The 27,710-nt window shown below is 49.5% G+C and overlaps 1 protein-coding gene across 1 annotated transcript; it reads left to right on the top strand.

Annotated features, from left to right (window-relative positions):
- Positions 1-26,890, top strand: LOC112562966 (sodium-dependent serotonin transporter-like). The gene is given in 16 exon segments (XM_025236610.1): positions 1-290; positions 1,195-2,010; positions 10,163-10,297; positions 15,964-16,163; positions 16,400-16,599; positions 17,659-17,797; positions 18,178-18,312; positions 18,767-18,870; positions 19,252-19,376; positions 19,574-19,686; positions 20,229-20,357; positions 20,882-20,948; positions 20,951-20,980; positions 22,157-22,257; positions 22,683-22,850; positions 23,473-26,890. Coding segments are annotated over 15 exon segments (1,914 nt in total). The 5' UTR covers positions 1-290; positions 1,195-1,820; the 3' UTR covers positions 23,551-26,890.
- Positions 26,891-27,710: the final 820 nt, after the last annotated feature.

The raw sequence follows: 27,710 nt of genomic DNA, 5'->3' as shown, positions 1-27,710 counted from the left end.
CATTTCACCAACAACTTGCATCCTGCCACAAGACTTCTCAACTTTCTCTCGTGCGGCCATCAGTAGCCACCGCCATCGCGCTGGACAATGCCAGGTGTGACGACACACGGACAGCAAGTGACCGAGTAGCATGAGTGGCAGTAGTGGCAGTAGTGGCAGTGACAGTGACAGTGGCAGTGACAGTGACAGCACTCGCCTCACGTGGGCGCAACAGTTGGTGTAGGCGGGCGATGGAGGTTTTAATTGTAATCACAAAGCTGGCGTGAGGCGCAGACAACTCGCTGCACGAGGTAAGTGATTATCTTTCCTTGCCTGATATGGCGGCGTGTGCGCGGCACCGCGCGGCTCTCCTCCCATGCACGGACACAGCCATGGCTCCTCACTCCACCAAGCACCCACAGAAAACTTCTCACCTCAAACACCCAAACACCCAAACACCCAAAGCCAGTTTTGCCGTGTTTCGGAGGGTAGCGGGGGGAGGAGATGTTGCAGACAGGGAGGAGGACGAACAATTCGGTTGTCATCTACCTGGAGACAGGTGTTTTATTTTTGTCAGCAGACTTACCGGTTCTTGTTACAGACAACATGGAGGCCGTGTATGATGGGAGCTAAAAATATGACTTGAACACGCCTGACTGCTCTGCATGCACAATGAAGTTTTCTTGTTGTTTGTCTGATTTCTGCAATCCTCTCCTAACCTCCCGAGGTCCGTTGTGAGTGAAGTCTTGCACTGAACTGTGCGGCAGACAACAAGATTTGAGTTGCGAGGGTTAGTTGAGGGCTCAACTGCTTGCATGCACACAGAGATTTCCAGTCTCACTCGTCCCTTTATTTGTGTGAAAGGGTTAAACAGTTGAGGATCACGAGATTGAGTAGAAAGTGCGGGCAATGGAAGGTGAAACATTCAGTTAAACACCGCCATCACCAAGGAAATATGTCTGTCGAAGGTTTCGCTTTAAAAAGAATGTAATATAAAATACAAATATTCAATCAGAACCCTTGGTGCTTCCCCGGGAATTTTTCGATTCTGCTTTGAAAACACAATCTGGTTGAAAAAATGTGTTCACATTACTAAAACAGTCGGAAATGTCATTTTGACCATCCGCGTAATGTCCCTGGATCCATTCTCATTCGCGTTCATACATTTATTTTCCTCAAGAAAATTTTACGCTTTTCTTGTTTTTCTTTTGACAGACGGAACAAACATCGCAAGGGACCTCTGCCGTGACATTACTTCCTAAGTGTTGTGACGTAAGCATGTTCAACTTTGACCCATGGACCTGTGCTGAGAACCTCCCGGCGCACTGCAGGTAACGGCGCCACACGTTGTGACGTCAGCTACGCCGCTGCACACCGACAGACTTCTGTTGAGCAGCTTTGCATGAGATACCCGGCGAACCCTGTAGGCAAACCCTGTAGGACCTCAGAGGTTTCAGCACAAAACTCCGTCCATCTTACTTCACGTCGTCGTCGTCGTCGTCGATACAGAGGTGTCAGCTGCCACTGAGTAGACCGTCGTTGCTGTACAGCATCTGTCAGTAAGTGCCCAGCAGGTATTTCAACAGCCGACCTGTGTCTGACCACCCAGATACCGACCTGTCCTGTGCAACCAGCTGAGACATTCCTAGAACTCTGATGTTCCTGAAATAAACTTGTCTTTGCATTCCACCGAGACTGTTGAGGGAAGCCATCACTGTCCACGCATCGTCTGCACAAATAACATTCACACTTTACACCACCATCCAGAGACTTGCTCGTCTCACCTGTAGACTGCCCACCTGTACATCCTGTTCACCACTCACCCTCACTCACCTGTCACCATGACTCCGGGACTGGGGGCCGAGCCGCTGGTGGACGGAACACCCACTCACCTGGTGGAGCGCAAGAAGGAGGTGCCGGAGAGAGAGAGCTGGGGCAAGAAGATCGACTTCCTTCTCTCCGTCATCGGCTTCGCCGTGGACCTGGGCAACGTGTGGCGCTTCCCGTACATCTGCTACAAGAATGGCGGAGGTGAGTTCGTCTGTCGGCTTGTCACGTGGTGGTCACGTGGTGATCACGTGTTGTGGTGCTGTAGCCAACCAGACAGCACGATGCTGTCACCTGCACTTGTCTTTGTGGCAACAAACTGTCTTTGGCGAGTCGCGCTGGTCAACTGACATCGTCGGCACCTTGGGCGATGAACTGAGCGACAGAAGACAGTGACGACAGAGAGAGAGAGAGACAGACAGAGAGACAGAGAGACGGACACTGACCGACAGACCAACAGTAACTTGCCCGTTACTGACACAGGGAGACTTACCAGCAGACAGGTGCACGTGCAAGTGCCGCCATGATGCCATCCAACTGTCTCTGTCAGGTCCTTCACCTGTGTGTCGCTCCCCACATCTTGTCATTGCCTCCTCACTCACGGCCTCGCTTTACTCTGCTCTGGCAGTCGGCAGGTCATCATCGATCATCACATCATCGTCGTCACCACTTACTGCTGCACTTATCGCTGTCATCGCATTACGTCACCTGCGTTTGTCACGGACTCGTGCAGGTGGATGGTCGCTCACTTCCGGTCTTGACTGTGTGTCTGGTTCTTATGACCTACAGTAGCTCCTCGTTTCTTCATCTTCCCTCCAACTGCTTTTTTTTTTTTTTGATAATTAACTATCGACCAGTTGTCAGTGTGTGTGGAACATGTCATGTCACTGTATTCTCTGTCCATAAAATGGTTTATTGATTAGTGTTGACCTTTGGCACTGGAGGCTGACGATGTGACTCGATGTGAGAGTAGCGAGTCACTGAACTCATTAGAGCCTGACATTAATGATGTCTTTACATTTATCATCCTGTTATTGAAATGGTTTGATTCTTCCATCACATCTCCAGTTTCTGCAAGCGGTTGGGTGACGGACTGTCTGTCGCTGTCATTATTTTCTCGACAAAGGCTATAAACACTGGGAATGACACTTCGTGTCCGGTGCTCGGCCTTTTCTACAACATCGCCATTGTTGTTGAGGGTTTGATGTGAGATGATAGAATCATGATATGAAGGTGTCGCCATCTCACCTTTCTCTCCACACGCTTCTCTCAAACACACCGCGCATGCGCAGACCTCAGCAGATACGCATGCGCGGACGAAGGAGGGATTCGTATTCGTTTTAAGACGACAAAAAAAGTCAGAGAACATTACAAATTATTAAAAAAAGTCTGTAAAATATTAGAACTAGACTACAATTGTGTACACACGACCACACAACACCAACAGTGTGATACATACAACTCAACAATTAGTTTCCCGTCATTAATATCGGACTTGCAAAACTAGTCGGTGAACCGACGATGATTAGTGGTTATTAATGACGACAAATACATCGTTATACAGAAAATCTCATTAAACACACACACGCACACGTGGAAACTAAATAATCGCTGGCGGAAATGTTCTTTCGCGGCTTTGCTCATGCGCAGTGAAGGTCTGGGAAACGTTACATTGAAAGAAAGTGGAGATGGTGACACCGGAAGCATTCACTTCAGTAGAAATCCGCTTTGTGTGGTCCAGAGACCCAGGAGTGAAGGACATCAGTTGTGAATGTCTGACGATTTTGTCGGTTGTAGTATACAGGTAGTCCTCGGGTTACGACGGTCTCGAGTTACGTCGTTTCGTGGTTACGACGCTCATTCCGACTTACGAGGTCAGTACATCAAAGCAAAGGAAGGCCATCAACATGGAGGTGAAAGTGGATATCATAAGGCAGTCTGAGAAGGGGAAACAGCAACAGAAATTGTCAGGTCATTAGGACTTAATCGTTCGACTGTCGCCACGATTACCAAGGATAAAGATCGCATCCTTGAACACGTGACAGGATCTGCTCCTATGACAGCGACAGTGATAACAAAGCGTACTGTACTGCACAATATTGTACTGTACTTATGTTTATTGATAATTATGTAGGGTACTGTGTTAGGATAGGTGTTTGGATAGGCTAAGTGTTTGCAGTACTGTACTGTTATTATGGTACAGTACTGTATGAACGTATGATCCGACTTACGTCGAAATTCGGTTTACGACGCCGTGTAAGAACGGATACCCGTCGTAAGTCGAGGACTACCTGTATACTGAAAGGTCTTTTCTGAAACCTGAGAGCGCAGGTGCAGAGTTTATTAGAGAAAACTAGGTTATGTCATTAAAATATTAGGTCATGTCGTTAACTAGGTTGTGTCATTACAGTGCTAAGTTATGTCACTAAAGTGCTAGGTTATATCATGTGAGAAAGCTCGGGTGGATCGCTAGAGATGCTGGCTACTTCAACTGTTTGAACCAACCGACGAGCCGTCCAAGCGACCAACCAACCAACTTTATTTTCTCGACATTTGCTGACCTGCGCGAGTGTCTGTGAGGTGACAGTCTCATGCTGGAGATTTCCCAAGATGCAGTGCGGCTTCAGGTCAAAGCTGACATGTCACCGTCCAGCAGGCAGGAATGCACTCCATCCAGTAGCGGAGTTGCGGGGACTTGTGGGACCAGACGGCGACTAGTAGCAACCAATGACCACTAGGGTAGCAGACCTACCTCTAGGGTGGCCGGCACTGTGTGCTGCTCCCTGCCACCCGGGTGTAGCCGCTATCAGTCCCAACGTTTAGTACAAATGCGTGTCAGCAATAACGGACAAAGTGCAACACTGGACACCAACACCATCACCAAGTAAATGTCACAGACAAGGTACATCGTGTCACAGGCCTACACAACATTCACAGCCATGTAAACCACTTTTACTTACTAACTGTGGAGACGTGTGAGTGAGTGGTGCGTTTGTGAGTGAGTGCACACGCCAGTAGCTCCAGTACCCTGGACTGTCACACCCGGGGTACAAGACGCCCAGTAGTACAGCAGTACTGTAGTACAGGAAGTATAACACTGATGGGACTTGTCTGATCCACTACGGGTGTTTTGTCTTCATTACGACACCAGTGATGGACACCCGAGTTAGTTGACTAACCACTGACAAGTTTTTGACTTCGGAAAGATCTCCTGTCTGACAGATGGCGCTTCGGACTTGAGCTGATTGACAGAGCATCAAGAATGTTGCGACAGACAGAGAGAATGACAACATCACATTAGGAATTGTGATTTAGGAGTGAAAGAGAACATCATGTTAGGAATGTCCTGTCGAGGGACGAGGATTGTATGACCTGAGTCACAGAAATGGCCTCCAGCGTGTGAAGGTGAGCTGACCCACGGCCACTTTCAATGAACAAGAATAAATTACACTTCCACGACTTTTAAAAAATCAAGCAACTAAAATATCAATAAAACTCAAAATTGAAACGAAGCTACTCTGTCATTGAACGGGTATCTGACCTCACTGGAGAAGAAAAGAAAGCAAAGGTGATGAGATGGCAACCGCTCTCACACAACAAAAGCTCTGAGAAAAGTGAGGACTCCGACACCTCACCCCCTGACCACTGTAAGGGCGGTGACACGCTACTCACACCTGTCACACACTACTCACACCTGTCACACGCTACTCACACCTGTCACACGCTACTCACACCTGTCACACGCTACTCACACCTGTCACATGCTACTCACACCTGTCGGAGTTGTTGCTGCAACAAGTGGAGGATGACAGGACTGCGCTCAGACATTTGCAGTCAAACGGCTCTGTCTTGCTAAAATATTATTTATCTTTAGTTGAGCAGGAAGATGTGAGTTGCGATGTTCTGTTACAAAGGAATGTTGTGACTTCTCGTCTCCTACGCAGGGAAGAGGTTTTCTCATCCCATAATATTCTTACGATGACGTGAGGGCGGAGGGCGAGGTGGTGACGACGGACAGCCCGGGGGCAGACCTCTGTATATGCCATCAGCAAAAGAAAGCATGTTTGGCGGCGGGTGGACCTGGAGGCCGATTGCGGAGGATGTCCGCCACCCAGTGCTGTCCTGTGTACAGAGTTGTCCGCCTTGGCGGGGCGGCGAGTGATGGCCCCTGATGGCCGCGATAAGACACGCCCCTGCTCACGGCAGGACCATGGAGACTTATTGTAAAGACAAGCCATTGTCCCTTCTATCGACTTCAGCCACGTATTAGAGTGGTCTCCCTTACCCTAATGGCGGCGGGTAGCGAGGCAGCCGATGCCTCGTCAAACACGGATCAAGATGGCGCTGTGATCGATTCACAATTAACGGCGCTAAGTTTTCCTCCAAACAGCATCCAGCAACAACTGTAGTTGAGGAGGGCATGGGGGCCATGCCGGCATGGAGAGCAGACAGGGGCAGAGAATGAATGTCGGGACAGCAAGGGCCACAAGGCCTGGGCCAATCAAAATGAAAAGGGTGCGCAGCCGAGGAGACTGGGAGGGTGCGGCAAGGAGCTGACCCTCCCCCTCCCTTAGGCAGAGGTCGAAGACCATAATTGAGGGAAATGGCCATAAAAACAGAGTTGAATACAGAAGTGCTTTTCTTATGTTGAGACGACATCCCCTGGATTAGGGTCCATTCCACTGCACAGCGCACTTCTGTCGTCTTATTTCTTCTGGCGGAGTCTGAAGACAAGTCTGGGAGGCCAGCGACGGCCACCAACAGTCTGGTTGCAGCGGTGTGAGCATGCGCAGTAGCAGACGCCACCTAACGATAGGGAGACAACTCAGTGACAGCCACTAATATTGATATCTTTGTGAGGTCATCTCACACACGGCCCAACAACTGGAAGTTAGTATTCATCAATGTAGACTTCCCGTCACCAAGACAACGGTACGTTACTGTGTTAAAATGGCGGATGTGGTGGCTTTGAACTCATGAATAAAATTCGTTTCTGTCTAAATAAACTTTATTCTCTGCTCAGTATTTAGCCGTTTCTACATTCCATTGTTTGTGATTTACCTTGTGGATTATTTGGTTCTTCTGACACCGGGGCGATCTAGGGGTAACTTGCTCCTTGGCGCCCCACCCCGTGACGTCATGGCTTTAACTCCATTCTCACCTCTGCCACGTCACCACAAAGCGGGTGTGCAGCCAACCAACCCACCCAACCCAACCCAACCCAACCCAAACCAACCAGTTGCTGCTATCGATCCCTTCCTGAGATGAACAAGTTGGAAAAGACAAAGGTCATCTTCATTGCCCTCCCACTCCGCCATGTCATCCGTGAACACATGTGTAGATGTAAGGTGACCAGACGTCCCGCTTTTGACCTCGTGTCCCGCCTGCTCATCGGGAGGGACGCCCAATGTCCCGCTTTCTGGCTTTGTGGCAAGTCCATCAAATGTCCCGGTTGTCTTTAAAAATCTGAATACTGATTCGGCGTTCTTTGTCGGTGACGACACCATCACGTGTCCCGCTTTCGCCCCCGAAACGTCTGGTCACCTTAATAGAGGAACACACCGAAGGGTGCGCACGTGTAGTGACAAAACTCTTGTGGCGACCTCCAGACCGAGATGTCAGTCATGGATGTTGCTCTACACCAGACTTCCAGACCCTAGCGACCGCCACTGCCTCCCACGGACACGTGTCGCCCCTCCTGTCACACTGTGTAACCCTAGTTACACTTCATTGCTAGAAGTTGGTTTGTGTGTCGGCCTCCGACTCACTGCGGCTTGGTGGTAATCGGGACACGCGCACGTGCACGTGGATTCCAGCGAGACTAGAGTTGAAAACATCCTCCGCCTACACAACCAGATCCTCGTGACCCGCGGCAATCTGTGGCCGCAGATAATGGCGACACTTTGACGGCTGTGTACAGACAGACACGTGCAGTCACGTGGGACTCATCCACGGAAGTCACCTGACCCCACCTCTTGTGTGAGGGGGCGCACGTGCGGCGGGTGTAATCACGTGGCGGGTGGTACCGGTGTGAGGGCCAGAGATTAGCAGCAGCAGCAGCAGCAGCATCACTGGTCACGTGACGAGGGCTGTCCAGTGCACGAGGCAAACAATCTACAGCCGTCACGTGGAGCAGGTAACTGGGCGCTAGAATGTTGCAGGGTATCTTCCCGTCTGATAGCAGCAGGCACTGGCTTATCAATGGTTGCCTCCCTTTGGCAGCGCTGTGTTGGGTTGTGCCGCCTTGTACTTGGTTGTCACAGCAACAAGCTCCCCCACTCCCCTACTCCCCCACTCCCCATCCCTTGAGCCGGGCGTCTGGTAGCACGCCTTACCTTTGACGTCAGTGGTGTTCCCCTCAATCTTTACTTTTGACGTCAGTGGTGTTCCCAGCACGCATGCGCACTTGCTGCTTTCAGCTGGGGGACAGGGTGCTGAACGGGTGTGAGACGAATACATGGGTAGACAAGTACACGGGTAGACAAGTACACGGGTAGACGGGCTAATGTATTTGCTACAGTCAGGGGAGAGCACTAGCAGTAGTAAAGCGTCAGGTAGCTGTGGAGAAAGTGTTGTTGCCAGAAGATTCTACAGTCAGGACAGATTGAGTAGACTCACCACAGGACGCACCGCCATTGGTCACGCTGGCTGCTTCCTAGTACGTCACGTTACGCAACAGTTTGGTAGCGGCTTGGTTTACTGGGGAGGAACTGGTGACGTCACCGAGACGGTGGCGACACTAGGTGTTAATGTGGACAGTGACGACACAGTGAACCGCTAGTCACCTCGCCTCTTGCTCCGCCCATCGACGGTGAGTGGTTCACGCGGCCCGATGTAAGACAGGCATGGCCACGTGTCGAGTAAACCTCGTGTCTCTGCCACGTGACTTTGGCGATCATGTTTATCCCTTTAACACGTCACGACGACTCCACCAAAGGACGCACAACGACATTGACGATGTCAAAGGTTGTGGAGGCTGTGGAGCTGACGAGGCTGACATGGCGACTAAGTGTTGTGCACGCCTCAGTCGGTCAGTGCAACATCCATCACACCATCACGGCACCCAATCACACCATCACAGCACCCATCACACCATCACGGCACCCATCACACCATCCATCACACCATCACGGCATCCATCACACCATCACGGCACCCACCACACCCCATTGTGACTGCCAGGCAGGGGAAAGAGGGAATGTTAGTGGCTACATGAGAGCAAAACAATTGTTTATTAATAGTACAACATGTTTGTATTATGAAGAATGACAGCTGACCTTACTGACTAACCCTGACATCACTGGTCTCCTTGATGTTGGCCTGAACCACGACACAGTAAACTTCACAGCTAGTCACAGCTTCACCTGGTCTCCACACAGCAGTTGTTGGTGTTACACACCTGGTGTGACAGTCATCAGTGTCACTGTGTGTCACTGGTGTGACAGTCATTAGTGTCACTGTGTGTCACTGGTGTGACAGTCAGTGTCACTGTGTGTCACTGGTGTGACAGTTAGTCATCAGTGTCCACCCTCCGCAGCTCGCTGCAGCTACAACTGTTGATACCGTCACATGGATGTTAACCCTCCCCATGTAGTGGCGACATACACACAACACTTGTCCTCATGGCAACATCGGGTGCTCACCACTTTATGTCGGGTACCGACCGTGTGTGGGTGAGAGTTCTGTCCCTTGGCCTCACAAGCTGAGGCGATTGTCTGCCCTTGATTTAGTTTTGTTTTGTCGTCGCGCTTCGATTTGGATAAAAGTGTTGGACCTTCATGTTTACACGTGTTTCTGCTGCGTTTTCTTCTTCTTGTGGTTTGCAGCAGGTCTGTATAGACTGTCTATGATGTAGATAATGTAGATAATGTAGATGTTGTACACAATGTTATTTGTAGTGCGACCTGTGTAGATCTGTGGCTGCACTCCACTCCGCCATGTTTCACTCGCTTCATTAGCGACCTTGTGACCTGCAGTCAGTAAACTGAAGTGATGATCACCTTCTTGTAGCTTACTACAATAACATTTCTTCATATTCTCAATATTACTCAGTATTTGCCCAGTATTGTCCTGATGTCACTGACCTGATTCTCTGTAGTCGTTACCCTTACATCTACAGTGATCTCCCTTTACTGGCGGCGAGTCGTCGCCTTGTTCTTCCCTCTACATCGTTGTTATTATTGTGTGATCTTGTTCTACATCTTTGTTACTATTGTCATTTGTGAATAACCACGTGCTGCTAAACTCCACGTAAAACACGGTGGGTGTCGCAGGTCACTTGTAGTGCTACACACCAGTGAGACTGTGAGTGAAGTGAGCCTGCCTGGTGCCTCCATCACGTGACTCGTTGTTGCAGGTGCCTTCCTCATTCCCTACCTGACGATGCTGGTGTTCGGCGGGCTGCCCTTGTTCTACATGGAGCTGGCACTCGGGCAGTTCCAGCGCTGCGGCTGCTTCACCCTGTGGAAACGCATCTGCCCCATGCTCAAAGGTCAGTAACCCTTCGTACGTAAGCTGGGCTTTATGTTGGACCACAATGACAGGTGACCCCAGGTATGTCCCCCAATGAAGGTGACCCCAGGTATGTCCCACAATGACAGGTGACCCCAGGTATGTCCCCAATGACAGGTGTCCCCAGGTATGTCCCCAATGACAGGTGTCCCCAGGTATGTCCCCAATGACAGGTGTCCCCAGGTATGTCCCACAATGACAGGTGACCCCAGGTATGTCCCCAATGACAGGTGTCCCCAGGTATGTCCCACAATGACAGGTGACCCCAGGTATGTCCCCCAATGGCTGGCGTATGTCCCCCAGTCACAGCCCAGGCCAATGTTTTCAAGATGTGCCCAATAATCACACCAAATCCATGTTTACAGCCAAAACCTTTGCACAAATAAAACCTCGTCCTGTCTTTGTTCCTCCACCCTTTGGTCTGCTCTTCTGTCTGCCAGCGGGGTCACAGGTCAACACGCGGTTTGCTGACAAACTGTGCGGAGGGTGGAGTAGAGAACAATTAGGTTCAGCGAAACGATGAACTAGATGATGAAAACGTTTAAGTGGGTTTATTAAAATGTTAGTCTTGTTTATTTTTTAAAGTTTCTTGACATCGTGTTGTTGACCCCCGGTGTAACCTCAAGGGGAGACAAGCTGGAACAGGAGGAGTTTTTTTTTTTTTTTTTGGTCTAAAGATCCTTTTCCTGTGCGTCTAGTGCTTTCTTCTTTGTCTTTATTTTTTTACTTTATTTATTCTGGGTTGATTTTCTGTGGGCCTGGTGAGCCTCTGTCTTGGTTTGACAAAAACTGTCAAAGAAGTCAAAAGTGCGGCAGCTCGTGACTAGTTTATTTCTCTTCAATTTACTGCATGACCTCCCCCCGCTCTCCTCCCTTGCCTGCTGGCCTCCACCTTGTCCCCACATGCACGTGACGCTCGGGTGGTTTGTACCCGGGGTCAGCGTCTTTCTACCTCAGACTGTTTCTAAACTTTGCAACGAACATTTCTCTGCTTCATCCTCGACCTGCTGGGCAAAACTATTTCATTCCGACTTCCGCTCATTCTTGATCACCAGCCTATGTCAATGGAGAAAGATGACTGAGCGCCATTGATGTCCGTGGTCATCATTTTACCGGCAAGCGACTCACAGCAAGTCAAGGCAAGGGACAGGGTAGGAAGACAGAACGTGGACGAATAAGACAGGGTAGGAAGGCAGAACGTGGACGAATAAGACAGGGTAGGAAGAGCAGAACGTGGACGAATAAGACAGGGTAGGAAGGCAGAACGTGGACGTATAAAAGGCAGACAACCTGAAGTTTGCAACACAGACTGGCTTTGTGAAGGTTGTCTCGCTCTGACACTATCCTGACACTATCCTGACACTATCCTGACACTAACCTAACACTATCCTGACACTATCCTACAAGTCTGCGACGTGGCTTGATGAAGACTGTCGTGCCGGGCATGCGCACTCCATACGTTCTACCCCTCTTCCTGTTACCTGTTGACACACTTGTTTACGTGTGAGTGTTCGTGCGTGTGTCAACGTGTCAGCACTACGTGACGTTGTTAACGTGTCGTCACAAATCTTGACACACGACAGCCTCTACCTTCAACAAGTTTGACAATAAAGTGCGTGAGACAAGTTGTGAGATCTGATCCAATTCTCACTTGAGTAATATTTCCACTGGCCAGCCTGATAGCCGGGTGGCGCAGCTGTCGTCCTTGCCCCACCCCACATGTTCACTCAGCTGTTGAATGCGTACATGACCCCAGCGAGGGGTCTGGGAAGGGGTCAGGCAGAAAAGACAGGCAGCAGATGGCTGTGGTCTCGAACCCTTCACTCTCCAGTCACCCACATGTCACGTGGCTACTCTTACTTGTTTTACCGGTGACAAAAGTCCAGGTACCCCAGTCCATGTCCGTCACACCCGTTACATCTTTGTCACGAGAGAAGTGGGTGAGCGCCCTTATCGCCGGGCACAACGACGACAGCGAAGAGCGAAGAGGAAAGTGCAGGAGGCGTGGGTGGTGGGGCGGTGGTGGGGGGTGGGAGGGGGAGTTTGAGTGGGAGGGGGAGGGACAGCAGCAACAGACAGGAGAAATGGAGGGATACCGACAGGCTTTGCAAGGAAAAGCCCGGATATAAAGATATCAAGTTTGGAGCAGAAGACTCCAGTCAGCCTCGCAAACATGGCGCATCACTGACATTAATAGTTGCTGCCGTGCTAGCCAAGACTGACATTAATAGGGTTAGTGCCACGCAAGCCGAGACTGATGGCGAGACTTTAGTGTGCTCAGCGGCACGGCGGACACAGAATTGTGACCTCAACTTGCCTGACTAACCACTCTCTTGCCGAGTCAGTGCCCTCACATCATCAATGTAACAGCCTTAGTGTGCCCTCACTCACGTCACTAGAGTGTAACCGCCTTAGACAGTGTGCCCTCACGTCACTAGAGTGTAACAGTGTTAGTGTGCCCTCACTCACGTCACTAGAGTGTAACAGCCTTAGTGTGCCCGCTGTGCCACTCATTATTAAGTCTCTTGTCTGTAAGGCAAAGGTAAAGGTCACTTTTCAGGTCGTTGCGGAGTGAGTTGTTCGAGACTTCACTTTTCTCGGGGCAGCTTTACGTGAGGGCGGTACCCATCTCTCCCTCGCCTGCCTTACCTCCCCTACCCTCTCTGGACTCAGGTACCCGTTCCCGCCAGCTGGGTGGACTGGGGAAGTTTCCTGCGTTAATCGAAAATCGAACCAGCGCGCTCTCAGTTCGGACGCCAGCGCTGTAACCACTCGGCCGTCCGCTTCCGTTGTCCGTACTAAAACAGTCTTAGGCCCCGAGCCCTGACATCACGTGATCTTTGTTTTGACTGACATCTACATTGACATGTGTCGTATGTTGAAGTGAGTTAATTGAATGTTGACATGTTTGTAGCACTGCTGTAGTCTGCAGTAAGTTTGTTGTCGAGTGTCGGCTCCAGGTCACGTGCAGGTCACGTCCCACGTAATCCACCATCACGTTGTCTGCTGCCTCAACTACACTGACTACACCACAGCCACTGACTACATCCTGTCACTGACAATGACGTGGCATCAGTGACAACAGTCCGTTTGTGAATGTTATGTTTGTGCACAACGTAAATTGAAAAGAACAGCCGGCTGTTCCCGCAGCTAATCAGGGCTGGAGAGAAAATCTTGTTGTTATACATATTGACAGAATGGATTACAGCATCTCACTGTATCCCCGACCCTTCCCAGTCCCCCCCCCACTCCTCCCCCCTCAGCTCCACGTGCGCGGCGCGTGGCGGATGACGTGGATAACATCGCGGATGTCATCGAGCACGCGCTCACACACGCCCGAGGAGCCATCAACTCCAGTTCGTCAATCGTCGCATGCATGGCGAGCCCGAGATTGGCCAATGATTATTCAAAGACTCGGATGCCATCGTCCGCCGACTGGGCGCAACGCGGGATCAAAGGAAATTGGGGTCGTGGCCCTCCGCTTTCTATTTATAAGGCTGCGGCTAGTCTTCATGCATGAGTGAGCAGGCGAGACAACGTGTGGACAAGTTGCTGCCTCCTGGATGCAGACGTGAGTCCCAGTCTATAGGCGGTACAGTGGCGGCGAGGATACCCCGGGTACACTAGTCAGCAAGCAGACATCACGCCTCTTGAATGATGCTCTACACTCTACAGGATACATTACACCCGGGTACACTAGTCGACAAGCAGACATCAAGACTCGTGAATGTTGTTCTACAGGATACATTACACCCGGTGTGCACATCAGACATCACACCTCGCGAGTAATACTCTACACTCTGCAGGATACGTCACACCCGGGTACACTCGTGTAACTACCAACAAGGACGGGTGTTCAGAAAGCCAAGATAAGCTGCCGGGTACATCAAGGGCAACTGTTACGTGCAGAATGAATGGACGTGCAGAAGGTGGGGTAGGGGGAGGTTGTTGCTTTGCTCCTAGGAACCCAGTTATAAATCAGTGGCAAAGATACCCTGGGGTAGAGTAACAGTAATATCTGCGGGGTCTAGAAGTGTCGTAACTTCCCCTCATTTTCCCCCATTTTGTCCGCAAGTAGCAACCTACCCTGGCTTCATCGAAATGGCTTTTTAATACATGACATCCGACATCTGCCAAGCATCTCACAAGACACGAAGACTGGTTGCCATAGTAACGACACAGGCTTGAGTGAACAGTACCCTGTACAATGATGACATCATGGGTTGGGTATGAGGGGAAAATATTAGCAAAGTACCCAATAACGACACAGGGTTGACTGAACAGTACCCTGGACAATGGTGACATCATGGGCTGGGTTAGAGGTGAAAATATTAGCAAAGTACCCAATAATAGAATACCCCGATGTTGTCACCCACGTGCTGCTGTGTGGGGGATGATGTTCCAGTCCAGTCCACTGGTTGTTCAAACAAAGAACAGGCCCTGGGGGTGGGGTGGGGTGTGGGGTAACAAAGTCAGGTGGAGGGACAATGGCGCCCCTGCCGCAGGTTGTCGCAGCACACGTCGCATGTTGGTGTAGGTACAGTAGACAGTTGTAATCAGGTGTAATCAGTTGTAATCAGTTGTAAGCTGTAATCAGCTGTAATCACCTGTAATCAGCCATCACGTGCATGCTTAGCTTTCCTCTCAACCTGAGGCGGGAGGGGAAGGGAAGGGTGGTCACAAGGTCATTTCTTCCATCGTCATTTTCCGGTGTTGTCGTCCGTGACATCGCCCCACACGCCGGCACCTGCCGAGACCAGATGACCGGGTGGGTGGTGGAAGGAGGGGAGGGGAGGTGGGGCAAGGACAAGGAGCGATGGTGTTGGTGATAGCAGACGATGCCAGCATGGCCGGCTGTATGAATATGGCCTTTCATTCCCATTTGTCCTCGATCCCGAGATGGCTAGGGTATGCATCAGGCCAGTTTGAAGACGGATGAAAGCAGAGATAAGTCAGCCGAAGACGCGAGGAAATCTCATGCATACCAGAAATCATCAGCAGTGTGGACATGCGCAGTGAGTGGAGGTTGTGGAGCGTGGAGCCTGCAGATCACGCGGCTTGCGGCGAGACTTGGCGAGGTTTTATGTTCTCACGCAGAATGAAGCAGGAAGATATGAATAAAGATGGAATTGCCTCTCATTAGGTCACACGAGACGCTGCAGCCTGTGGGTAGCCAGTGGGCTTGAGAAAGTAGATGGACTGGCATCACCGATACACAGCTTGCCTCCATGTGAGTCGGGACAAACAGGGCGACATCGGCGGTACCTCCCCACACCCCATAGCACACACCCCACATCACACACCCCACATCACACACCCCACATCACACACCCCACATCACACACCCCACATCACACACCCCACAACACACACAAATTTAACCGTTGTATTTAATTGACATCCTACACACGTCAACCCAGTCCTGACTTCTAAAGATGATCCATCCTGCCAGTCTTATTTCTCCCTGTCCTGTCTTCCCAACAACCCAGCTTGTCTGTACAGCACAGGTAGTAAGCAGGTACAGGTAGCCAGGTTTGTTTACCTCGCTCAGTCATCATGAGGAGGAGGAGGAGGAGGAGGAGGAGGTGGAGGAGGAGGAGGAGGTGGGCTGCACCATGTTTGTGGTGAATGTTTGTGTTGACGCAGGGATCGGCCTGGCCATCTGTGTGATGAACACCTTCGTGGCGTGGTACTACAACACCGTCATCGCCTGGGCCGTCTACTTCTTCTTCGACTCCTTCCGACAGGTGCCACCATGGCTGAGCTGCAACAACACCTGGAACACGCCCAACTGCACCACCTTCGAGCAGCGCATCGTCGCCACGGCGCCCACCTGCACGCCAGAGGTGGGGTCACTGACACGTGGCTGTTGACACACACGCACACACACACACACACACACGTTCCTACGCACATTCACACACTAACTCGCGCACAGACATCGGTACTGACTCGCGCACGCACACACAAACGCACACACAAACAAACACGCGCGCGCACAGACACACAAGAAGTGACGTCACGCTGTGTGCAGACTCGGGTAACTGGATGTCGTTAACACAACAAACTGTTTGTTTTACAGTATTTCAACGCCAGCGACGTCAGTTGGAACATCAACACCACCGACCGCTACCTGCCGGAAGTAGGAGATGACGTCACAGTCAACACGACGTCCAACGGCACGCACGTCATCCGGTGGCTGTGCAGGGAATCGCTGGCGGCCTTGGAAGACAAGAACGCGGAGTCCGTCTACTCCACCGCGGCCTCCACTGAGTTCTTTGAGTGAGTGTTTGTTGTTTGCTCCACTCTCTCACTCACTGAGTTCTTTGAGTGAGTGTTTGTTGTTTACTCCACTCTCTCACTCACTGAGTTCTTTAAGTGAGTGTTTGTTGTTTACTCCACTCTGTCAATCACTCATCGCAACTGTTTTAATCATCATTCAACATCTTAGCACAGTGATGTCCAACCTTTTTCGAACTGCGGGCCATACACATTTCCGACATGCGTGTCACGGGCCACTTCACCGCAAAAATTAAAAAAAAAAATAAAATAGAGCAGATACCACTTTTTAGAAACAAGTTGTACTTACCATTAATTATGTAGTAATTAGTGGGATATTTGAAGTTGTTTTCCCGAAACCAACTTCTGAATGTCCGGCCTCATCGTAGAGACACCAAGTCGGAGAACTGAATCGAAATGTTCGTCCATCGAAAAAAAGATTGAAAGACGCCCCTCCGTGGGGATAAATACTTCTTCTTCCTTTTTTTTCGTTTTTTTAAGGTCTTCTTTTATTACTAACATGCCGATTTCCTGCACTGTGGGCAGAGGTTTCGCGGGCCGGATATGGCCCGCGGGCCGTAGGTTGGGCATCCCTGTCTTAGAACATACAGCTGACATATTTACCAGACACTCACACTCACACATTGAAGTAACCAGACTCTGGGCCATGATAGGGAGCCGGGAGAATGTGCTTTGATGGGGAAATCAACTGATAATGAGCTGGTACGTACGTAAGTATGTGGTGTACAATGTACACACTCATACACAGCTGCTGTTACACACATTCACACAGCTACGGTTACACTGACATTCACTTACACTGTGTAACACTGATTGACTGCATGTAACACTGTCACTCGTGTCGTAACACTATGTGTAACACCATGTGACCGGCGTGTAACACTATGTATAGGACAGCATGTAACACTATGTATAACACTAGGTGTGACACTGTATCACTGCATGTAACGCCATGTGACGCATGTAACACTATGTATAAGACTAGGTGTGACGCTATGTCACTGCATGTAACACCATGGCATTACGTGTAACGTGTTACAGGCGGAAGGTGCTGGGCATACAGTACGCAGACGGCATCTCCAGGCTCGGCAACGTCAACTGGTCCATCGCGCTGGCGCTGCTGGGAGTCTTCCTCCTCGTCTACTTCGCCCTGTGGAAGGGCATCAAGAGTTCCGGCAAGGTCGGCGTCCTTCTCCCCTTAGGTCACGTGACCCTTGCACGTCACACAACGGTCACCAGAAGACAAAAAACAGTCAATAACAGGATCGACAGTCAGTGGGACACGACAGACAACAGATTTGACAAAACACCTTACCTGTGATTATTTACCTGTAATGATGCTAGACCTGACTTGACATGCTGCTGATGGTCCTGTGTGTGTGTATGTGTGTGTGTGGTGTGTGTGTGGTGTGTGTGTATCTGTGTATGTGTGTGTGTGTGTGTGTATGTGTGTGTGTGTGTGTGTGTGTGTGTGTGTGTGTGTGTGTGTGTGTGTGTGTATGTGTGTGTGTGTGTATGTGTATGTGTGTGTGTGTATGTGTGTTTGTGTGTGTGTGGCAGGCGGTGTGGTTGACGGCCACCCTGCCCTACCTGCTGCTGTCCATCCTGCTGGTGCGCGGCTGCACGCTGCCCGGGGCTGTGGACGGTGTCACCTACTACCTCAAGCCGCAGTGGGGGAAGCTTCTAGAGCTGGATGTTAGTCTGATGTTAACTACAGTCATCGTCATTGTCGTCATCTTTCTTGTTATCACCTCACTCTGCACTAAGCACAGCCCTCGTCATCTTATTTTCTTCTATTTATCACCGCACTCCGTCGCGAGACTGACCCCCTCTCGTGACCTTTGTGACCTGACCTCTCATGACAACAAGACTACATCAGTGCCATCTTCTTGTTGGCGTGATCTCACTGTGTCCATGACCTGTAATGACGTCACTGTGTGACCAAACACTGATGTTGTTACACGACCTCACCTGCTAGGTGGTTTATCGAAAAAAAAATAAATAAAAGGTCAGGGTTAGGCTCTGCCCTCAACCTGCCGTGTCCTGAACACGGTGAACCACTACAGTTGTCTGTCCCTGCCGCTGCTAGGTCACTGGGTCACTGGGTCAGTTTCCTGACCTTGACCTATGGGTATGTCGGGTGTTTCAGATCTGGATATCAGCGGCCGCTCAGATCTTCTTCTCCCTGGCGCCTGGCTTCGGCGTGCTGCTGGCCCTCTCCAGCTACAACAAGTTCCACAACAACTGCTACAGTTAACCGTCGTCAGCAGGTGGGGGGGGGGCTACACGCTGGGGCGACACACTCTGTAGGAGTAGAGGAGTAGAGAAGTGTAGGAGTAGAGGAGTGAAGGAGTAGAGGGGTGTAGGAGTAGAGGAGTGTAGGAGTAGAGGGGTGTATGAGTAGAGGAGTGTAGGAGTAGAGGGGTGTAAGAGTAGAGGGGTGTATGAGTAGAGGGGTGTAGAGGGGTGTATGAGTAGAGGAGTGTAGGAGTACAGAAGTGTAGGAGTAGAGGAGTGTAGGAGTACAGAAGTGTAGGAGTAGAGCTAGGGGGGAGGCTCACCTGTCGTGACCGTCTGACGCCGCTATGGAGGGCGAGGCTGGATCACCTGTCGTCACTGTGTCTGACGTTGCAGGGACGCACTCATCACCAGCGCCACCAACTGTCTGACCAGCTTTCTGGCCGGCTTCGTGGTCTTCTCTGTGCTGGGCTACATGTCCTTCGTGCAACGCAGACCCATCGAGCAGGTGGCGCGAAGAGGTAGGTCACGTGACACGGACCGCATTTCAAGCGTCTGCATCTTGTGTGTGCGTGTGTGCATCCGTGTGTTGTATAAACATGTGTGGACAGATTGAAGATGCCGAGAACAGATGTGTTAATGTGTGTGAATGTGTGTATGAATGTGTGCGTTTGTGTGTGCGCGCGCGCGTTGGTCTCCCCGGTGTTTGTGTCGACAGATGTCGGCCTCATTTTTGTCGTGTATCCGGAAGCTGTGGCGACGATAGGAGGAGCCTCGTTTTGGGCCATCATCTTCTTCTTCATGATCGTGACACTAGGTCTCGACACCACAGTAAGTTGTGACTCCATCTCGCCATCACTTAGAACACCCAGTAGGTCACACGTCTTTACTTTCCTGACATCGTCAACAACAACATTCACTAGTCCCTAGATGGTTCTCAGGCTGTTGAACTGCCGGGCTGTCCGACTGTCCGACTGTCCAACTGCCAGGTTGTTCAACTGTCAGGCTGTCCGACTGTCCAACTGTCCAACTGTCCAACTGTTCAACTGCCAGGCTGTCCAACTGTCCGACTGTCATGCTGTGCAACTGTCCGACTGTCCGACTCTCCACGTGTCGAACTGTCACGCTGTGCACAGTTCAAGAGTCAGACGGCCAATGTTTGTGTAAGAGGCAACGTGTGCTACTAGAGCTACATTAGTTAGTCTCTGTGATTAGCACTGTAGCACTGGAAGCATCTAGAATATTCTCTGTGATTGTATTACTGCTCAGCACTGGAAGCATCTAGAATATTCTCTGTGATTGTATTTCTCTCTGTGACATGTCACACATTGTACACAGCGGTGTGTCACTCAGTGTTAACTCCCTTGCTGCAGTTCGGCGCTCTAGAGGCTGTCATTACGGGTATCATGGACGAGTACCCGATGCTGCGCAGGAAGAGAGAGCTGTTCGTTGCCGGCATCATCGCCTATTGTTTTCTGGGTAGCCTGGTGACCACTACGTATGTGAGTACCCATCACTCATCTGGGGAAAAGTGAAATAAGTTTGAACTCACAAAACAGTTTGAGAGAGTGTCCGCGAAACAGCCACAGGGATGTGGACAAACAACAAACAGCCGTCCTTCTGTCTAAAACTCAAATATTTTGACTCGTGTCCTCCAGGCCACACTCAACACGATGCATCTTCATATTATAGGGCGGTCTTTACATGTTACAGGGTTGTCTTAACATGTTACAGGGCGTCTTTACATGTTACAGGGCGGTCTTTACATGTTACAGGGCGGTCCTTGCATGTTACAGGGCGGTCTTTACATGTTACAGGGCGGTCCTTGCATGTTACAGGGCGGTCTTTACATGTTACAGGGCGGTCCTTGCATGTTACAGGGCGGTCTTTACATGTTACAGGGTAGTCATGTTACAGGGTGATCTTAACATGTTACAGGGCGGTCTTTACATGTTACGTGGCGGTCCTTGCATGTTACGTGGTGGGCTTTCTTTACATGTTATAGTTTGGGCTTTGCATGTTACAGGGTGGTATCTACATGGTGCAGCTGTTCGACACCTATGCTGCCCCCATTTCCATTCTTCTAGTCGTCTTCTAGAGGCCGTCGCTGTCACCTGGATCTACGGTAGCCTGTCTGTCTGTCTGTCTGTCTGTCTGTCTGTCTGTCTGTCTGTCTGTCTGTCTGTCTGTCTGTCTGTCTGTCTGTCTGTCTGTCTGTCTGTCTGTCACTAACGTGACGTGTATATGTCTGTCTCCTGAGGCCACCTCAGCCTCTCGTGAAGTTAGGACTGTAAGGTCTCGCAAACTATTTAACAGCTTCATATCCAGAACCGCGATAAAAGCAATCATGGACTTGCAATAAATGTCTCATTTATTTACTTTTCATTTCCTTGTTTTTTGGAATCGCCCTCGACTTTCACTTTTCACGACTGACAGTCATTAAACTTAAAAAAACCCAACAACACCGCAGACCGTGAAGCTTCAGCTTTTGTACCTCCAACAACACGGAGTTCGCATCGCCTTCTCTTCTTGTTGATGATGATTGTTAAATCCGGAAACGAGTGTGAGCCTTGTCTTCGCTCTACAAGTTGTCGGACAATTTGCCTGCAAGCAGTCCAGACCTATAGTGCGTCCTCTCAGCATACAAATCGCTGTGTGTACAGTAAGTACAGTAAGTACAATAACTACAATAAGTACAATAACTACACTAACGCCCTCGCCAGTGCATCAGGCACGGAGAAGAGAAGCTGTCATCAAACCTGTAAGGGTTAGTTCTGCTCCAAATACACTTTGCTCACTGTCTGTGAATGTACTTGGCCAGAATGTTTGTTACAACCAAGAAGCTGAACACGTCTGAACACAACAATGCGATCGCCTGTGGCAACAATTACTGTAACGTAAATATCAGTCAGTCAGTCAGCAGTCCATCATCTCTAACAACTTCCCCAAGTGACTGAGTATCATGCAGTTTGCACCCTCGTCAAAAATGGACAGGATGTACCACTCACATAGATGACAAGTATAATGACGTCGACAGATGCTGAGACTGTTAACCTCCTTGATGCGCCCACAGGCAGGTGCAGGTTGTGTCGCCAGTTGGTGGTGTTGCAGTCGTCGTGTGGCGGTGGTAGGACGTAGCTTGACAATAACATGCTGTTGTCATGGTGATGTCGACATCACGCGCGACGTAGGAGTGACTTCGATGGACTTACGACTTACATCACACATCACACATCACACATCAGTTTCATTTATTGCCGTTGTCAGCAGCAGTGACACTGGTGCATTATCCTTGCTGTAGGTGTGGAGAGGTTCAGCAAGGACATAGAGAGCATGCTGGGATCGCCACCTGGCATCTTCTGGAGGGCCACGTGGACCTACATCAGTCCCATCTTCTTGTTGGTGAGTGCTCGCTGATATACACAAGTACACACCAGCCCTTTGGTGGTCGCTCTGTGATGTTCTATTTGTCACTCATAGACAAGAGCCCTGCCGTCTTGTAGTGATCACCCTCTGATATTATAATTATTTGTCACTATATTTCTGTTGGTGATGGCCCGCTGATACACTCACAGACAGGAGCCCTGTCCGTCTTGTAGTCATCACCCTCTGATATTATATTAGTCTCTCTCTTTCTATTGGTAAACTGCGCTAATATAAATTAATCCCACTTTTCCGCTGGTGGCCTTCAATTACTGGCTAAAGGCCTGTTCACCATTGCTAGAAGTAAAGTTGTACGAGTTGTAATTAGGGACAAGCCATCTCTAGTCAATTATGAAGTCACGTGACTGTTATGGCTGCAAGACCACATAATGTGTCTGCTTCAGACTCTCTTTGTACTATCGCTAACGAGCTCACCGCCACCCGAGTACGGTAACTACACCTACCCCAACTGGTCCCTCATCGTCGGCTGGCTCATCGTCTGCTCCTCGCTCACCTGCATTCCCATCTACATCGTCGTCCACTTCTTCTCTCTCAGCGGATCTTTCACAGAGGTAAGTGGGCCGTGTGCTACTTCCGACAGTGCAACCTTTGAACTTAATCTCTGATGACCTCCGATAGTGCAGCGATATCATCGGTACTTCCTCTGTGTGTGTGTGGAGGGTGGGTTGGTTCTCGGGGGGCTAGGGTTAGTCCCAATACAGGGAAAGGAAAAGAAACATTACAGGTAGAATCTCAATATAAATTTTTTTTTTCAAAATTTGTTCCCAAAGTTACAGCGCGTTCTCACAAAGCTCAATGTAAATTTTAAATTTCAAATTAAGTGAGAAAGTGACTCGGTCCAATGTCCTTCTGTCTGTGACATCTTGCGTATTTTGCATTCTTTCTTTAATGAAAAAAAGATTAACTTATTTTATAGTGCTAAAAATCATAGACTATTCGCTGTATTGTAAGAATTTCCATGTAACGAATTATTTGATAGAACGAATGTTTGTCTGGTCTCTGGGTATGTGGTTGTTCTACCTGCCCAATGTTTCATATGTTGACAGAAGTTACAAATCTACACAAAAAGTTTTGCGGAAGACCAGACAACATCAAAAAATACATTTTATATCAGTCTGTCACCTGCAGCACTTCAATAAACACACGCATCATCTGTTCTTTCATTCTGTCCAGCGCTTGCGACAAATGATCAAACCCGTGGAGGTCCCGTCGCACCTGCCGCAGAAGCCCGGGGGGCCGGTGTTCCTGTAGACAGGGGAGACAACTGCTGATTGATTGCAGTGCTGGCAACAAGCGCTGAGCTCCCTTGGCCCGTCACCGCCAGCATCGTCTTGTCCTTGTGTTCCGTCTCTTTGTCTTCTATAAACAAAGCTTTATTCTTTACTGGGAGATATTTCAGTCTGAGTGAAGTTACTGCATGGTAAGCAATCTGTGTAAAACGTAAAATTGAAAATCTCGAGTTTATTTGTAATTTTATGTGACGACAGCAAGTGAAAGGCATCAGCATTAGAGATGGTTGACATACTTGTAGTTCCTGCATCTGAAACTGACCTAAAAACCTAAGCTGTCACAATTCCACGTAGGTAACAGAGAGCCAATATCCACATGCCTTACCTTGAGTGCATTGTAACCTGAAGTGTTAGAGGATGTGTTCGCGCTCTGCGATGCCGATGCCATGCATCTTGTCTGGAGAGGGCACAGACATCAGTGGGCACAGACATCAGTGGGCACACAAATAAGCACCGCACCTTGTTTTTGTCATCTAAAGATTTCATTTGCTATGGCATAGAAAGATTCCTGTATTATTTTTATGTTTTCTCTGCTGGTCTTATCAGATGTTTCTGAGGAATTGCCACACTCCTTCGGTGGCATTTCATTCTCAGACTTCTGTTACTTTGATCAAGCCGAAGCTTACTAATCAGCAGTTAGAGGTGACATGTTTTCAAGTGTCCTTGAGCATTTTTCTTGAACACACAAATGAAAATGATGCTTGAAATATTTGTGGATTTCTCGTGAAACCCAATCAGTTTTTTTCATTTATGTGCACATATTTTCTCAATATTTTTCGACTCTAATATCACGAGAAAATAGAAGAAAGCATAATTTTAATTCTTTTTAACCTGTTTCAATACTTTAGGATTGGGTGAGGGATAGCTGTACAACTTCTTTGATTTTTACTGACATTTGTAATAAAACGCAGTTACAGCACAGCTGGAGCGTGACAAGTTAAAGCACAGCTGGACTATGACATATCCTCTTTTTTCATGCCTGCTCCCCCTCCAATAGTACAGTTGAAACAGCTCATCACTGTTTCCTCCGCCTTCTTGACTCCTCAACACCCGGCCACCCGGCCACCCGGCCACCCTTGCCTTGTCGTTGAAGACAGGAGCCAGCGCCATCTGCAGTCGATGTTTGTCCCTCTCCACGTGTCATCATGTCGGAGATGCATTGTGAATTACAAATGTGTTCATGTCCTGCTGCATGTTATTTTTTGTAAATTTGGTTTGGTTTGAGGTTGTTTATTTTTGTCAATATTGAAACTGTGAGCAAAGTGCACGTGTCAAATGTTGATGTCTGCTTGTTCGATCACATTTATCTCCCCTAGATTTCGGAACCTATCGGGTATCACTTGGCGACTCGCGTCTCTGGTGTCGCTAACAACTGATTTATGACAATTATTTGTCCTTTTGTTGAGGAGGCCGCTGTGTAGACAGGTCGTGTAGACAGTGCCAGTGACAAGCACCAGTCTAGGAGAGACATCACGTGACTGTGACACCAGAGTTGTCTGCACACTGTACATCTGTAAGACAGGTTTCTTTCTTCCCACCGGTAACGACTGGCTACTGTTGTCATGGTTACTACTGGCCTGTTGTAGTGTGACTGTAGGAAGGTCTGGCCTCGGTTTCGTTGCTGCATGTCCACCAAGGCTGCTGTCTGCAGGTGTGGGTCGTGGCGTCGTAGCGATGTTAGCAAGTTCTTCACCGCAGTGAGTGGCACGCCGGCCAAATGAACGGCCTGCAATCCAGTGAACAGCATCTGCCATAACGCTTTTCTCGCTTGACTATTTCCGAGTTCGTCTTGAGTGTCTCATCGCTTCAACCGTCATCCAGGGAAGTGGTGATCTGCTCTTTGTTCTCGTCTCCCAGTGACTTAGCACACCTGTTGACACCTGTTTGTCCCTAGTATGTTACTGCCAGCCTTGTCTACCTGACTTGTTACCCGATACTGTTGGTTTTGTTGTTGATGAGAATGGCCTGAGGCCTGCTGCTGCAGTTGTGCATCCTGTGTGTGGTTGTACGACATCCACGTGATGGCCACGTAGTGTGCACGCGAGGACCAGTGAAAGTACATTCGTGATGTCATCGCCTAGCTTTGTGATGTACATAGCAGGACTTTGTATGTGCATAGGATATCATCAGGTACACGGGGTAGTATTGCCATGTGCACAGGATATCATTACAGGATAGTATTACCATGTACACATGATGATAGCGCCATGTACATAGACAAGCTTTGAATGAAGTCTTCTGTTTTCTGTTAGTTCCGACATTTGCTGCAATGCAGATGTGTATTTAGCAATACATTGTACAGGAGTCTAGTGCTGTCAGTGCTGCAATAGTGTACACAGCTGTAGTGCTGCTGCTGCTGCTGCAATACTGTACAGCAATCTAGTGCTGCTGCTGCTGCTGCAGTGCTGTGTGGCGGGTAGAAGCCGTTTAGCTGAAGACGTTTGTTTGCTGCCACTGACCAGCAAGCGACTGGTGTACTGTAGACATGACCACGGTAGTCGTCACGCAGTGTACATGTTATTGTGACAATAGTCGGTTGTTGAGACGACGGTGTTGATGTAGGTACAGACGTCTTTCTTAGCCTCCGTGTTCTCTCGGACAGGTGTGTGTGTGAGTAGAGGGCATGAAGGCAGTGCACCCGGCAAGTGAGGCTGACGGCAGACGCACCCTTATCTCGCGTCTCTCTCCCACAGAGGACCTTGACCCAGGCGACAGCCACCCGTTAGAAGGGTTACAGCAACGTAGCCAAGAGCTACTACGTGACGTCACCTGACGTAGCTATGAGTGACACCGTCACGGTTGACTCAAGGCCGCCCTGTTGTAACGGGATGTGACCGTCGTCCTCTAGTTACATCACATGACTACTGCATCCTCTAGTTACATCACATGACTACTGCATCCTCTAGTTACATCACATGACTACTGCATCCTCTAGTTACATAGTGTGAAGACGGTGAGGCGGGCAGGCTGACAGCTGACACAAGTCAATGAGGTGGGAGGGGGAGAAGATGTAACGGTGCCAGTGACGTCGCCAGACCTCAAGGGGCGGGAGGGGGACGTGTGGTAACCGAGAGAACAGGAGAAGAGAACTCTTGTGTACTAATCCTACTTGTTGACATGTTTGTTGAAGACATGCTAAATGCGTTACAGTGTTGCTGTTGTTGTTGATGTTCTTGTTCTTTATACGTTTGTACATCCAGGAGGTGACGTGCGCCCCTCAGCAAGAAAGCTATTGATTGCTGCCACGTCACCTCCTCCCTAGTGTGTAGTAACCATGGATGTAATAAAAAGTAGAGTTGAGAGCCGGATGTCTTGTTTCCATTTTGTGCCAGGGTTACCCGGATGTCATGATGTCGGCTGGGTGGGTGGATGGCTGTCGTTGTCTAATTATATCTTGTCCGCCGTCTGGACCCTGAGCTGGGCTTCCTGCAGGTCTGAGTAGACACTGGGTCTCTGTTACATAGACACACACATATATATATAACTGTGTGTGTGTGCATATGGCGGTGGCTGGTGATGGGCAAGTGGGTGACAGAGACAGAGAGAGACAGAGAGAAATCAATAAGCTTGGGGCGACATTAGAGGATAATGAAGAATCGATAATGGGATAAGCCTGTTGCACAACCCAAAACTTTCTGTGGAGACCTGCAGGAGGCGCTGCTACACGACACAAGATGTCCTGTCTACAGATGTCACACACCGGCTACTGTACATGTCTGACACTGTCTATCTCACACACACACACTTATACATATACACAACACTCGCACACACACATACACACCGGCTACTGTACATGTCTACCACACTTGTCTATCTCACTCCCCCCACACAATGGCTACTGTACATGTCTGACACTATCTGTCTGTCGCGTTCCACCCACAGCCTCGCCAGAAGCACGCGCACAGCCGCTCACACAGCCGGCCAGACACGCACAGACACTCGGCCGGAGGCAAGTCTACGACTTACCCTCTCGAAACCCGTGCACGGCACAAACCACGACAAAGACGGGAACAACGATACAAACAGCGCAGTTTAAATGACAAGTATAAACACGCATACCACCTACACCCACACACAACCCTCAGAAAAACGGATCAAAAAAAAACAAAACCCACGAGC

This window comes from Pomacea canaliculata, linkage group LG4, assembly GCF_003073045.1.
Source record: "Pomacea canaliculata isolate SZHN2017 linkage group LG4, ASM307304v1, whole genome shotgun sequence".
NCBI classification, from domain to species: domain Eukaryota; kingdom Metazoa; phylum Mollusca; class Gastropoda; order Architaenioglossa; family Ampullariidae; genus Pomacea; species Pomacea canaliculata.
Note: the sequence above shows the minus strand (reverse complement) of the source record. Positions and strands in the feature narration are given on the sequence as shown.